Source organism: Myxocyprinus asiaticus, chromosome 8 (assembly GCF_019703515.2).
Source record: "Myxocyprinus asiaticus isolate MX2 ecotype Aquarium Trade chromosome 8, UBuf_Myxa_2, whole genome shotgun sequence".
In the NCBI taxonomy this organism is placed as follows: Eukaryota; Metazoa; Chordata; class Actinopteri; order Cypriniformes; family Catostomidae; genus Myxocyprinus; species Myxocyprinus asiaticus.
In genome coordinates this window covers 52,526,980-52,541,081 of record NC_059351.1, presented here as the reverse complement: position 1 = coordinate 52,541,081, position 14,102 = coordinate 52,526,980, and the positions used below count along the sequence as shown (strand labels likewise).

At 37.8% G+C, this 14,102-nt stretch overlaps 1 protein-coding gene across 1 annotated transcript; it reads right to left on the bottom strand.

Annotated features, from left to right (window-relative positions):
- Positions 1-2,781: 2,781 nt before the first annotated feature.
- LOC127444731 (GTPase IMAP family member 9-like) lies at positions 2,782-7,602 on the bottom strand. The gene is made up of 2 exons (XM_051704297.1): positions 7,457-7,602; positions 2,782-5,026 (listed from the first exon to the last, which is right to left on the bottom strand). Exons 1-2 carry the CDS (start codon positions 7,473-7,475, stop codon positions 4,344-4,346), a joined length of 702 nt encoding a protein of 233 aa, XP_051560257.1. The 5' UTR covers positions 7,476-7,602; the 3' UTR covers positions 2,782-4,343.
- Between the last annotated feature and the right edge of the window lie 6,500 nt (positions 7,603-14,102).

Sequence of the window (14,102 nt, the reverse complement as noted above, 5' to 3'; positions counted from 1 at the left end):
GTCATTTTTTGGTCTTGGGCACAAAAAAAGCACAATCTGAATATTCCTAATTTAAAAAAAAAAAAAAAAAGCCAAGTACTGTAGTGTCACCCAAAATCTGTTCAACTAAATAAACATACATTGGGGATTACAGCTTGACCCAGTTTTAAAAGCCAGCATGAACAAAAAACAGATTCAAAGTTGTAATCAACTGAGAGAGAGTTTACCGAAGACAAAGTGTTTTCCATTCTCCTCAATTCCATTGGCAAATGTCAGCAAGACAGGTTACACATGAGTTCAAGAAGTAAACTAACTTAAAGTTCAGAATCACTAGTTATTACAAGCATTTTCAAAATCAGTTTGTCTAACAGACTTTGAGATTTGTCTTCTCTTGTAATTTTCCGTGAAAGTTGATTGTCTATGAGGCACCCCATTAACTTAAACATACTTCACATCATTGTATTGAACCCGGCATATTCCTTTAATTAAGCTGCCTCCTAAAATGCCTTCTTTTATCCAGATTAGGCAGCATTACATGTACCCATCACAGAAAATAAAACCCCTGTGTATAGCCATCCAAATCAGTCATTTAAGAGGTTCCATTTCAGTTAGGATGTTGCCACACAAAGGCAGCTTCCTATGTAGGCGATAGGCAGCTCACAAGGTTTTGGAACAGACCTATAGACTACCTTGAATTTGCATGCCTCTACCTCGCAAATAGCCTACATCATGCGAAAACTCAGTGCTGCAGTTCACTGAGAACTCTATCAAGGTCAAAATCCGAAAGATCATCCTAGAGGTCAGCAACCCTTTAAGAGACACAAATGAAAATGATGAACATTAATGAGTTTCTAACATTATAATGAATCTCTATCAAAGCAACGGCATCAGTTAAGAAGTAAACATTCATCTAGTCATGTTAGGATTTCAAGGAGAGCATCTCTGATTTCATGACAATGCTATATTTGTACTACTAGATCTTATACAGCATTTGATACAACTGACCATGACATTCTTTTAGAGCACCAGTGTGTGGTGGGCATCAAGGGGATTGCCCTTGAGTGGTTTGCTTCCTATCTCAAAGGGAGAACTTTTTCTGTTAATATCAGTATTTTTTTCTCATTGCCTGCACCCATTATTTATGGCGTTCCTCAGGGTTCCATTTTGGGTCCTCTTTTGTTCTCCCTATATTGTACATGTATTGTAATCTTTCGTACCATTGTTGTTATGCTGATGTCACACAATTTTATCTGCCACTTAAATCAGATTATAGTTACTTAGGCACAGTAGTGAACTTGGCACAGTAGTGAACCTTCCCAGGAGTGGCCGACCTTCCAAAATTCCTCCAAGAGCACAGCGACGACTCATCCAGGAAGTCACAAAAAAGCCAAGACAACATTCAAGGAACTGCAGGCCTCTCTCGCATCAATAAAGGTCACTGTTCATGACTCCACTGTCAGAAAGACACTGGCCAAAAATGCCATCCATGTAAGAGTGGTGTGGCGAAAACCACTGCTAACCCGGAAGAACATTAAGGCTCTTCTAAAATTTGCCAAAATACACCTTGATGATCCTCAAAGCTTTTGGGAGAATGTTCTGTGGACTGATGAGTCGAAAGTGGAACTGTTTGGAAGACAGGTGTCCCGTTACATCTGGTGTATATCAAACACAGAATTCCACTAAAAGAACATCATATCTACGGTCAGGGTTGGAGAGTAATGGAAAACATGTAATGGGATTACATATTTAAAATACAAAATATAAGTAACTGTATTCCACTACAGTTACAATTTAAATCATTAGTAATTAGAATACAGTTACATTCAAAAGTATTTTGATTACTGACGAGATTACTTTGCATTTTAATGTCATTTGTTTCATTTAATATTTAGTCCTTTCAGATGGAAAACATTTATACATATAAATGATGCGATCCAAAGTGCATTTGAACAGCAGTGAAACACTTTCTTATGATGTGTTACATTCATACGAGCAGACAGAGAAGTAAGTTTGAAGTAAGTCTGGAGCACAAGAAATAGAAATAAACCTTGTGTAAGTTGTCAGCTTTACGCTAAGCTAAAATTCTATTTCTAGCCATTTTACATGCACATGTTACCAGGCACGATCATATTTTATTATCAAGAAAATTCACGTTGGATCATAATTTCTTTTTTTCTAGTAGGGTAAAAATCATATTCTCGATAATAATTTTTTTATTGTTTTCCTGTAAAAATATCTAAAAATCCTTAAAACAAGATCAATTTGATTGATCTTGTTTTAGAAACAACACTGCATAAGATATTTAGGTTTTTCAGAGAATGTATTTTTATCATGTGTATTTTGTCTTACTGTACTGGCAGAGTTTTTATAGTCAAAACAAGTGAACAAATCTACCAGTGCTGAAGAAGTAATCCAAAGTATTTAGATTACATTACTGACCTTGAGTAATCTAACGGAATACATTACAAATTACATTTTACAGCATGTATTCTGTAATCTGTAGTGGAATACATTTCAAAAGTAACTCTCCCAACCCTGCCTACGGTCAAGCATGATGGTGGTAGTGTGATGGTGTGGGGATGCTTTCCTGGTCGTCCTGGTAGTAAATGCTCAATTATTTACTACACAGTGGAGTTTATGGTACACTAATTGACAAACGACATATATGTGTTGATCCGTCAAAGAATGTTCAAATAATCCAAGATCTAATAGGTTTGTTGGATCAGTTGGGAGGTGGGACAGATCTTGAACCCCATGAAACTTGGGCACATGCAATTATGAGAAAATAGTGTGTTTTAAGCATAGAGATGCTGAGAAATGACTACAATTTATTTGACAGATTTTGCAGAATAATTTTGACTGATGTGGGAAAAATAATAATCAAAGTGACAATCAAGTATGCTGTTGCTTCATGATGAGTAGCAGAAAAGACTCAGTCATATTCCTTGTTCATTTTCATAAACAGGATAATTTATTATGAAGAAAAAAGAAGAAAAAAAATCTAGCACACTGCCGTATCTTGTAAGAAAAAGCCTGAATTATTCGTTTAAAAAGCAATGTTAAAAAAATACAATATAAATGACCAATCAGAGAAGCTTTCTTGTCACTAACATTTACATTCATGCATTTGGCAGATGCTTTTATCCAAAGTGATGTACAGTGAACTTATTACAGGGACAATCCCCCTGGAGCAACCTGGAGTTCTACCTCAAGAGCACAATGCTGGTGGCTGTGGGGATTGAACCAACAACCGTCTACTTACTAATTCAGTGCTTTAGTCCACTATGCCACCACCACTCCACTAAGGTGGCTAACAACAATAAGATAAAAGGAATTTTTCACAGAAAATAAGGCAATACATTAAGCTTATAAAGAAGAAGACAACCACTACTAAATAAGTTTATTAAAGTGCTAAAGTGAATGGTTATAAATTTGTGTGTCATGCTGTCTCAGGTCACCTATTATCTTTAGACATCAAGTCAAAGTTGGTTTATTGCCATTGGTTTCCTGGCAGGTATAGAAATGGAAACGAAACAGAATTCCATATTATGACCACTTACAGTGTTAACTGTTAATTATAATCTTAATTACAAAGGTCATATATAAGATACTTTTCTACTTGCTATTTGTGATTAAACCAGTTTACCGTTTAATGTTAAGATAATAAAGCATTCTATGACATCATAGTTAATGCAGAATAAACATGTCGGCTATATTTCAATCGCCAAATTCAACTTTTTATATGACAATGATATTTGTCATTATTATAAAACTAAATTCTAAATTCTGTAAATATATATATATATATATATATATATATATATATATATATATATATATATATTTATGCATTCTATTTATCACTTATTCTGATAATTATTAATAGTAAATTAAATGGTAAATTAACATTAGCATCTCATCATATTGCTGTTGTTGCCATTATATAATTATTATTAATAATAATAATAATAATAAAACAATTTATTCAATATTGGCGTCTATTATCATATTGATTTTGCAGCTGTTTTTTTAAACAATAAGCCACTGGGTTTTTTTAAGTTCCTAGAAAGTTAAATATGGGCTGCAACTACCACAATTATTTGAGTTTACATGCTTGACTAATCGTTGAATGTCATTGTAGTACATATGTACAATTTAATCGCAAATTACCTTCATGATTTTATGTCGTAGAACAAAACGTGAACATTTCTTCAAGTAATGTAAAACGGGGTACTTAATTTACTGAAAAATCGAAAACCTCCAAAAATCCATTGGAAATTCCAGAAGTAACTCAAGGCGAAATAACCTTCCTACAAACTGACTGAACAGATCTATTGTCTAACCCTGTTTGTTCATTGCTGCTACTATCGCTTAAGTGTCATTGTAGCAAGTAATAGTATTAATCCAAGCGCTGTTCCCAATATTACCACAATATTGTCCACCAACTCCACATTATTACCTTCTTGGGGCATGTTATCCCCCTGTAAATTGTAGTGATAACCGCTGTTGTCCCGCACAAATCGCACTAGCTCCTGCATCAGCTCTGTGACCTGAACTCTGTTTGCTCTGTTTCTATTGTTGAATGAGTGATATCTGCCACCACAACTGTTAATCAGTGCCTGAAGATCATCATTTTCTCTGATATGCTCATCCAGAGATTCACCATTCAGTTGATCAGCATGAGTGAACAGAATGAAGACGAAGCGTGAAGCATCATTTCCAAAGTTATTCTGAATCCATGTCACAATGTTCTTCTCCTCGTCTGTGAGTCCCATATCCAGTCTGATGACCAGCAGGAACACATGAGGACCAGGAGCACACATGCGGGCACATTTCTTTATCTTAGTCACCAGTTCCTCTTCACTCACTGATGGATTAAAGAGTCCTGGAGTGTCGATTATTGTGACAGCCTTCTGGCCCACAACTGCCTTTCTGCTCACACAGATCTGAGTAACAACATTCTCTTGAAACATGTTTCTGTTCAGAATGGTGTTTCCAGTTGCACTCTTTCCTGATCCAGTTTTTCCCAGCAGAACAATCCTCAGATCTGTATTATTAATGAGTGTGACACAATAACAATGAGTAAGTTAAGAGAACTCATGTTAACAAGAGTGAAGTGCAGTTTTACAGTATAATTACTGTGTAGTGTTTGGTAGTGTTTTAGACTGTAACGTTGCACTAGATTTTTACATTTTCTGAAGAAAACACAACAATGCTAGGCACAATGTTTTGGGCTGTTGCTAGGCTGCCACTAGGGTGTTATGGGTGGTTTTCAGGGAGATGCTAGGCAGTTGCTCGGTTGTTGTTGGTGATTGCCAGGGTTAGGTGCTTGTTAGGGTGTTACGTGTGGTTAGCAGCTTAGGCCACGTCCAAACTAATTTTTGACGTTTGAAACCTCTGTTTTCAGTTTTGTAATGTCATCGTTTTGCCTACATGATGAAGAGCATTTTGAAAGACTCTGTTTTCAGTGGAGAAAATAACTTTTCTAGTGCTGATGAGAGGTTGATGAGAAATCAATGTGTTTTCAAACTTCAAGTGTGGATGTCACCGTAGTTGTTGCTTACTGGCCAAATATAATTGAACCCACCCCCGGCCTATAGTCTGTAGGGTATTGCTAAAGTGTTTTCAGCTTGATCTTAAACCTAAACCTAACCGACAGAGTCAGAAAAAGCAAATGTGAGATGAAAACACAATTGCTGAAGCAACCACGTCATTTTGTGGCGCTACTAAGACATTTTTGGCTCACATGTCGACATGCTCTTCAGGACTCATACACCGCTCCTTTACATAGCAAGTTCAACGCTCTATCAGTTGAGCTACTGCACAATTAAATCGCACTTGAACAAGCTTGTACGTAAATGTAGCTGGTTATAATGCAAACATTAAAATGTATCACCTTACAAATCATGAGTTAATAATAATAATAAAAAATATAGCATAATTGGGAAAACTGAAACTAAAGTACTAAAATATTTATTTATTTTAAATCTTAAAACATATTTCATTTTAGTTTTTGCTGCAGTATGTTTTTAAGCCTTTAAAACTGCCATTACCTTAACATGAAGAAGACACTAGACGACGATAATAGACAGCCAGGAACAGAGAGGGAACACACCCTGGGGTGCCACGGAATCTCCTCTCAGTTTAATATTTTAATTGCAACTGATGTTTAAAGTACCGAGAACTGACTCAATTCTGTACCCGCACACTGTTTGAGTGCAGCCGGCTGCTTTCAAGCGCTCACATGCGAATGTCTGCACGTGAGTGTGCATCGCTCTCTGTGAATGCAGCTGCACGTGTGAACAGGTAAATGTGCATCTTGATCAAAATGCCCCTTTTGAAGAGACCAAATCTGCCGTCGATGCAATGTCAGTGTAAACACAGCTGTTAATGTCCTGTATTACATGAGTGTAAGCAGACAGGACAATAATCTTATACCTCAAAATATCCGATCTGTGCAATGTGTAAATGCATCCTAATAGACCTGCTGCTCTCTGTTATATTGTTAATATTAACCAATATTGACAAGAAAAAAGAAAAAGATCACTGTCCTCGGCTGGATATCTTTAGTAGCTTTAAGCCCAATAATATTCAAAGACAGGTCTGCTTCTCAGTTAAACTCTGACTGCTTGGAATCAATAGCCTAGTAACTTTAATATACCTATCTAATAATATCTATTAGAATAACAATATCAAATAATCACACACTAAAGATTAACAATATAAGTATATACATTAACAATATAACAATATAAGTATTTTTGCATTGGATTACTTTTAAAAAGTTCTAAAAAAATGTTCTTAGTTTTAAAAAGTCTTGTCAATGCTAAAAAAGTTGATATGTCATGATAGTTGGGTTGCACTTTTGAAATTGTGAAATACTGGACAGTCTCTCTAGACTAGAATTGGCTGGCTACATGCTGGCTGACGTTTTCAGACATACCCGCCACTATTTTAACATAATGTGTGGACTTTTCAGACGGTCCCTTACCACACTCGCCACTATTTTAACATAATGTGTGGACTTTTCAGACGGTCCCTTACCACACCCTCCACTATTTTAGCACAATGTGTGGACGTTTCAGACGGTCCCTTACATACCATAGGTAAAATTTCCAACGCATATCAAGCTTAAATGACGATTATGACAGATTTCCCCGTGACTCCATCGGCCCATCTTGCATACGGGAAAAAATGCGTCCCGTATTGATTCTTTATGGGATTCATAATTTCATCTTTACATACGGGACCAAAGTGTGTCCCATATTGATTCAATACGGGACATATTATGATCTTTAAATACAGGACGATCCCGTATAATACGGAACGGGTGGTAACCCTAGTAGTGATACAGTAGTGATTTTGCACATGCTGATTAAAGGCTTACATGATTAAAACATCTATCTGTTGGTATATTATGGAGTTTATCTGTACTCTAATATGTAAATAAATAGCTGTAAATAGGTTTTGAACTGACCTGTATGAGCTCCAGCCATTTCTATGAAATTACTGACTCGACCAGAGTTCCCAAATATGCAGTTTCTCCTTCACTCTGAAAACTGAAAGTAAAACCGTTTGAACAGGAAACAGCCTGATCATGTCATTTAAATGAAATAGAGTCTTTCTGGTTTTCTCACACGGTTCCCTGAAATGCATGTACCTCTGTTCTGTATTAAATAGAAGGGTAGTTTTTAACTGGGATGACTCCTATATTTAAATGTAGTTCTTTATATAAGCGTAGTTAGTCATACCATACGTTGCCTTGGTTCGATTACACACTACTTAACTTGCTTCCAATACAACAGGCCTTTTTAGTTCTTTTTAGTTCACTTGTTAGTTTATAATTTACTGCTAATGTCAACATGGGATACACCTTGATATGATGCATCGATCCTGAGGTAAACATTCGGTTCACAGCTGAAGTGTTCACATCTTTGCTTGTGTTGCAGGGAACAGAAAACAGATGATAGATGATGCTTGGGTGAATATGATTGTGAAGGATTTACAGCCCTTCACCACTGTAGATGATTCAGGATTTAGGCAGTTTGTGAGTGTTCTAGATCCAACATACAATATCCCATCTAGAAAAATATTGAAAGGTATGACTGAAGTAAAATACATAGAGGAAACGAGAAGCAAAGGAGGAGATGCAGAAGGCAAACAGCAGTGAGTCTCACATCAGACAGGTACATACGGATGCATACTTGCAGTGACATGTCATTTTTCTAAATTATAAGGATGTGTTGTCAGCAGCATTACTGGGAGTTGGGACATTTTCCAAGGCTCATTCAGATGAAAATATAGCTGAATTCACGACAGCTCTCATGGATGAGTGGAGCATTACAGCGACTGATGTCGCTGGTAATATGATAGCATGTGCAAACACCTTAAAACTGAGACACGCAACCTGTATTGCATATGCTCTGAATTTGGTAATAAAGAAAGCCATAAATGTCAAGCAATCCCAAACTGAAAATGAAAAAAGCCTTGCAGTTGTACAGCAACCTGTAAGCAGACAATGCTGCAACTCACTCTGGTACTCTTTCAGATTGTCTTTTCTTTCTATTGGCTCTTCATTTCAGGGTTTGCGATGTGCATTACTTGTGTGGTAGAGTGTAGAGGACAGCACTGGGATGAAAATCTCACGGGAGCGGGCGGTTTTAACTTTTTAATTAATTATGTGTAATTTATTTTCAGTTTTAGTTATTTTTTCAGTTGAAGGTCTGTGGGATTTATTGGGCAGTCATGTGGTGGAATCCAGGCGGCTTAAACATGCCACTTCAGATGCCACTGTAGAGGTTCAGCGATACCTCAGTGACCCCAATGTGCCACGCTCTGAGGATACACTGCAGTTTTGGTGTATGCAAAAGGCAGTATATCCACACCTGTATAAACTTGCCCTGCAGTTTTTTATGCACTCCAGCTCCTCTGTACCATGTGAGAGGGTCTTCTCTAAAGCAGGAGAAGTTGTAAATAAAAAAAGAAACCGGCTCAGCCCTAACACTGTGGAAAAGATCCAGTTACTCCACAAAAACCTTTGAGATGATGACCATAAGAACTTTCACTTTATACAGTAAAAACAAGCCTGTTTACTTCCCAATAAATACGTTTCCAATAATCTGCCCAGTTCACAAGCACATTTATTTCCCAATTAAAACGTCACTATTATATTGTACATTATAACAGTTATAGTATGTAAGTATAGCAACATACAGTATATATAATATAAATATATAGCCCACACAAGTCTTGCCCATGTAATATCATTGCTGTTATTACAGGTCTGAGGCTTTGTTAAAAGACCAAAAATGCAGGTTTGCTCTACCTGATATCTCTGTGTTGATATTACGTTGTTTATTTCACTTACTTTGCGACAATACTGTCAAATTGACTTAGACAGTGACTTTCAATGCGTTAAAATGAAATGCCATTCTATCAAAGCACCCAAGTTCAGGTGGTGCTCTTTGTTGCTTCAGAAAGCTTCGTCTTGCCTTCACTACGATTATTCAGTCAGTATGAGAGAGACAGACATAAATCAGCACAGTGAGGAAGAATCTGTTGGAGTACAGTATGCGAGAAGGAACAAAGTACACTCTGCAGTACAACAGTAGCCACTAGGGGGGCCCTCAAACACCACTGAATATAACTGAACACAACTGAATGCCTAGTTTTATGGAATTCACCCACAAGGACCTAATAATAATTGTTAGTATTTTCTAACCCTATTACATGTGCATAGAAGGGGGCTCTTTAGTCTAATAAACAGTTGGCAGTCTACATATATGGCTGTATATAAAAGTCCAACCTTTGTCTTTGAACGCTTTCAAATCAGCTTTAATCAAATGTCGCCAAACTGGTTTTAGCCTATCAGTGGAGTCTATTACTGACTCACGCACAACTTGCAACAATGTCACATGATGTTTTAGTGTGTTATCAAGATAAATGATGGGAGGTCTTCATCAGTTCAAATTAAACAGGCAAAATAAAAAATAAAACAAAACAAATAAAAAAATAAATAAAAATGTACTCTTGCAAAAACAATTTTAACTTTTAGTACTGTGTGGTCACATGGCAACATATTTTCATTCACTTTCTTGCTATTCAAAAAAAATAATAAAAATACAAAAAAATCTTTGGAATTAAAAGGTCTCTGAAGGAACCAATAATATGCTGTTTTTATGCTACACGACATTTACTTTTTCTCTCTGTGGGTCTGTTCCAAAACTTAGTGAGCTGCCTCGCTGTCTCCTGCCTCCATAGGCAGCAGTCTACTGTGGCAGCATCTTAACTGAAATGATGCTTCATAAGAGAGTGATTTGGAACGCACTACATAGGCAGCAGCTCCACGTATCATTCAAATAGCGCTCCTCCCGCACAGCGCTCGAGACACTCGACTTGCAACTGACTTCAGTACAGGTGATGCAAGAGAAATGACGAGATCCTCTAATGAGCATAAATACGCATGACACACACACATTTTGGGTAAAATAGCCGATTTTGTGTCATATTAAACTGTTATTTGTTGATACTTTTCAGTAATGAATGAATTATAAGTATATTTATAGTGAAAATCTATCTCGCTTCGTCCACCATCTTGGATTTATTTTTCCACCATGCTCCTCACAGTGCATTCTGGGATCGCCTAAACAGGGAAGGATGCATATGATGCTACCTTAGAATTTGGCCAAAACGAGATATCTTAAGAGGCAGCATAATTAAGATACCTTTACCCATTCACACCCTGATGGGAGGCGCTTCCCCACACGCACATAAACTCAACATTCCGGAACAATGCTCACTGCAAGAAATTGCAACGAGTCAAATGCAAAGCACAACAAATTTCTCTTAACAGTGAGAATAAATAACATTTGAACAAGTTGCAGTAGGTGTACCAGTTACAATGAGTTAAGAAATGATAACCAAATAAACCAGAGACAACAGAAGCTCATGTATGGGTGTGAGATTCTGTGAAAATGAATACAAAATTATTGGTTTGGAAACTGATTTAAAAAGTTATACAACTTTAAGTTGGAAATGCAACTGCAGGATAACATGTCAAAGAAATCTTTTGCAAAGAAGTAAAAAGGAAAAGATAATAAAAGAAATCCTTTGCTGGACAGTTTGATAAATACTTTATAAAGTTGTCATTTCTGTTAACACTTCACATATTCGACTATTTGGTAACACTTTATAATAAGGTTCAATTTGTTAACATACACTATATTGCCAAAAGTATTCGCTCACCCATCCAAATAATTGAATTCGGGTGTTCCAATCACTTCCATGGCCACAGGTGTATAAAATGAAGCACCTAGGTATGCAGACTGCTTCTACAAACATTTGTGAAAGAATGGGCCGCTCTCAGGAGCTCAGTGAATTCCAGCGTGGTACTGTGATAGGATGCCACCTGTGCAACAAGTCCAGTCGTGAAATGTCCTCGCTACTAAATATTCCAGAGTCAACTGTCAGTGGTATTATAACAAAGTGGAAGCGATTGGGAATGACAGCAACTCAGCCACGAAGTGGTAGGCCACGTAAAATGACAGAGCGGGGTCAGCGGATGCTGAGGCGCATAGTGTGCACAGGTCGCCAACTTTCTGCAGAGTCAATCGCTACAGACCTCCAAATTTCATGTGGCCTTCAGATTAGCTCAAGAACAGTGCATAGAGAGCTTCATGGAATGGGTTTCCATGGCCGAGCAGCTGCATCCAAGCCATACATCACCAAGTGCAATGCAAAGCGTTGGATGCAGTGGTGTAAAGCACGCCGCCACTGGACTCTAGAGCAGTGGAGACGCGTTCTCTGGAGTGACGAATCACGCTTCTCCATCTGGCAATCTGATGGACGAGTCTGGGTTTGGCGGTTGCCAGGAGAACGGTACTTGTCTGACTGCATTGTGCCAACTGTGAAGTTTGGTGGAGGGGGGATTATGGTGTGGGGTTGTTTTTCAGGAGCTGGGCTTGGCCCCTTAGTTCCAGTGAAAGGAACTCTGAATGCTTCAGCATACCAAGAGATTTTGGACAATTCCATGCTCCCAAATTTGTGGGAACAGTTTGGGGATGGCCCCTTCCTGTTCCAACATGACTGCGCACCAGTGCACAAAGCAAGGTCCATAAAGACATGGATGAGCGAGTTTGGTGTGGAAGAACTTGACTGGCCTGCACAGAGTCCTGACCTCAACCCGATAGAGCACCTTTGGGATGAATTAGAGCGAAGACTGTGAGCCAGGCCTTCTCGTCCAACATCAGTGTCTGACCTCACAAATGCGCTTCTGGAAGAATGGTCAAAAATTCCCATAAACACACTCCTAAACCTTGTGGAAAGCCTTCCCAGAAGAGCTGAAGCTGTTATAGCTGCAAAGGGTGGGCCGACGTCATATTAAACCCTATGGATTAAGAATGGGATGTCACTTAAGTTCATATGCGTCTAAAGGCAGATGAGCGAATACTTTTGGCAATATAGTGTAAGTTGTGCATTCAGTATAATAATATTTAATAAATACTGTTGTTCATTCAAAATATATGACCTAATGTTGATTTATACTTTGAATATTAAAAATGTATTAGTATACGACAGAAATTAATCTTAACCAAGAGTATTAAAAACTATAAAAGTATTGTTTGTTGTTAGTTTACATTAGCTATTGCATTTACTAACGTTGAAGAACCTTACTGTGAAGTGTTACACACAATTTGAACTCTTCATACCATTGGTCAGCTGGCAGAGGCACACGACATGTAAAGAGGATGTCTCCGTCACTAATAGATCACTCTCCTCTCGTTCTTTACTTATGAACAAGCTCATGCTGGTCTCAGCTAAAGTCTCTGACAAGTCTCCCCTAACAGCAACAGTTATATGCCCTGCTCAAGCCGTGCTCTCAGCTGATACTTATGATCTCACTTATTTTAATGAGTATACATGTAATTTTCAATTGTTTCTAAGATAATATGTCACAATAAAAAAACAAAAACAAAACTTATTTTAATGAGGAGTTCTCATACAACAGGAAGTAATCATGCACACACTTACATCACGGAAGCTCATAGGCGCCATCTTGTGCAATTAGCCAATTCTGTTCAGACTATTATCAGGAATTGTCCAGACTATTAGCACATCAAAGCCCACATTCACACAGTCAGTGTTTGGGATTGACAATAATATTTAGTAACGGGCGTGAGTCTCGAAATGTCCTGTTCATACAACACCTTAAAGGAGCATCTTGAATACTGTTTGTATGAACACATAACAGATGTCATAATTGAATTGTTGTAAAAGAAATCGGCCAACAGAGTGCAACACTGCATGCTCTATTACAATAGTCAATTTGCCCACATGGCTTCATTACAGAGGCCATTTTAGAAGGGAGTGCATTGAGTTAAAATTGTTTATTTGTATGGATTAATTGCGTCCATTGAGATGCAAGTCAATACATTCATGCACTTTCTACTATATTGTGACGAGGAGGGGGATGAATTGATCGGCCAATCGGGCTAATCAGCTGAGGAGAGGAATAAAGACGAGCCGGATGTGGCAGTTCATGAGAGAGAGAGCTACACGCAGCTGCCGTGTGTGATTATGTTCGTGTCTTTTGTTTAAGTTTTCATTAAAATATTATTTTGATGGTTCATCCGGTTCCCGCCTCCTCCTTTCCCATTTTAACCCCCGTTACATATATGTAATGAATTAAGCTGCTGTGCTGTGAAGTGCTGTGTAACTTAGAGTCAATTGAACCAATTGCTAAGGAAAATGATTCACTGTTTCAAAGAGCTCGAAACTCCGCACGCTGAAGACATATGTTGATCAGAGGCATGTAAATGCAGTGAGAAGACTCGAGTCAAAAGCAGCTACAATGACACAATGCATTGGAAATTATTTACTGCCCTGTATTTGTTCCGGGAGGTTCCAGGAGGCCGGCGCCTGTCCCCGTGATGGTTGTTCACCTCTTTCAAGGTGCAAGCCCAAATCCTGATTCTCAATTAACATGTGATTCCCATGTATTTATTTGTAGCCTAAACCTGAGCGTGATGTTAAATTCCTGACCTGAAGTGATGATTTTACATCGTAGCCTGTCTATCCGTCTTTTAAAGTTGACCACATTTATATCCACATCATCGATTAAAGAA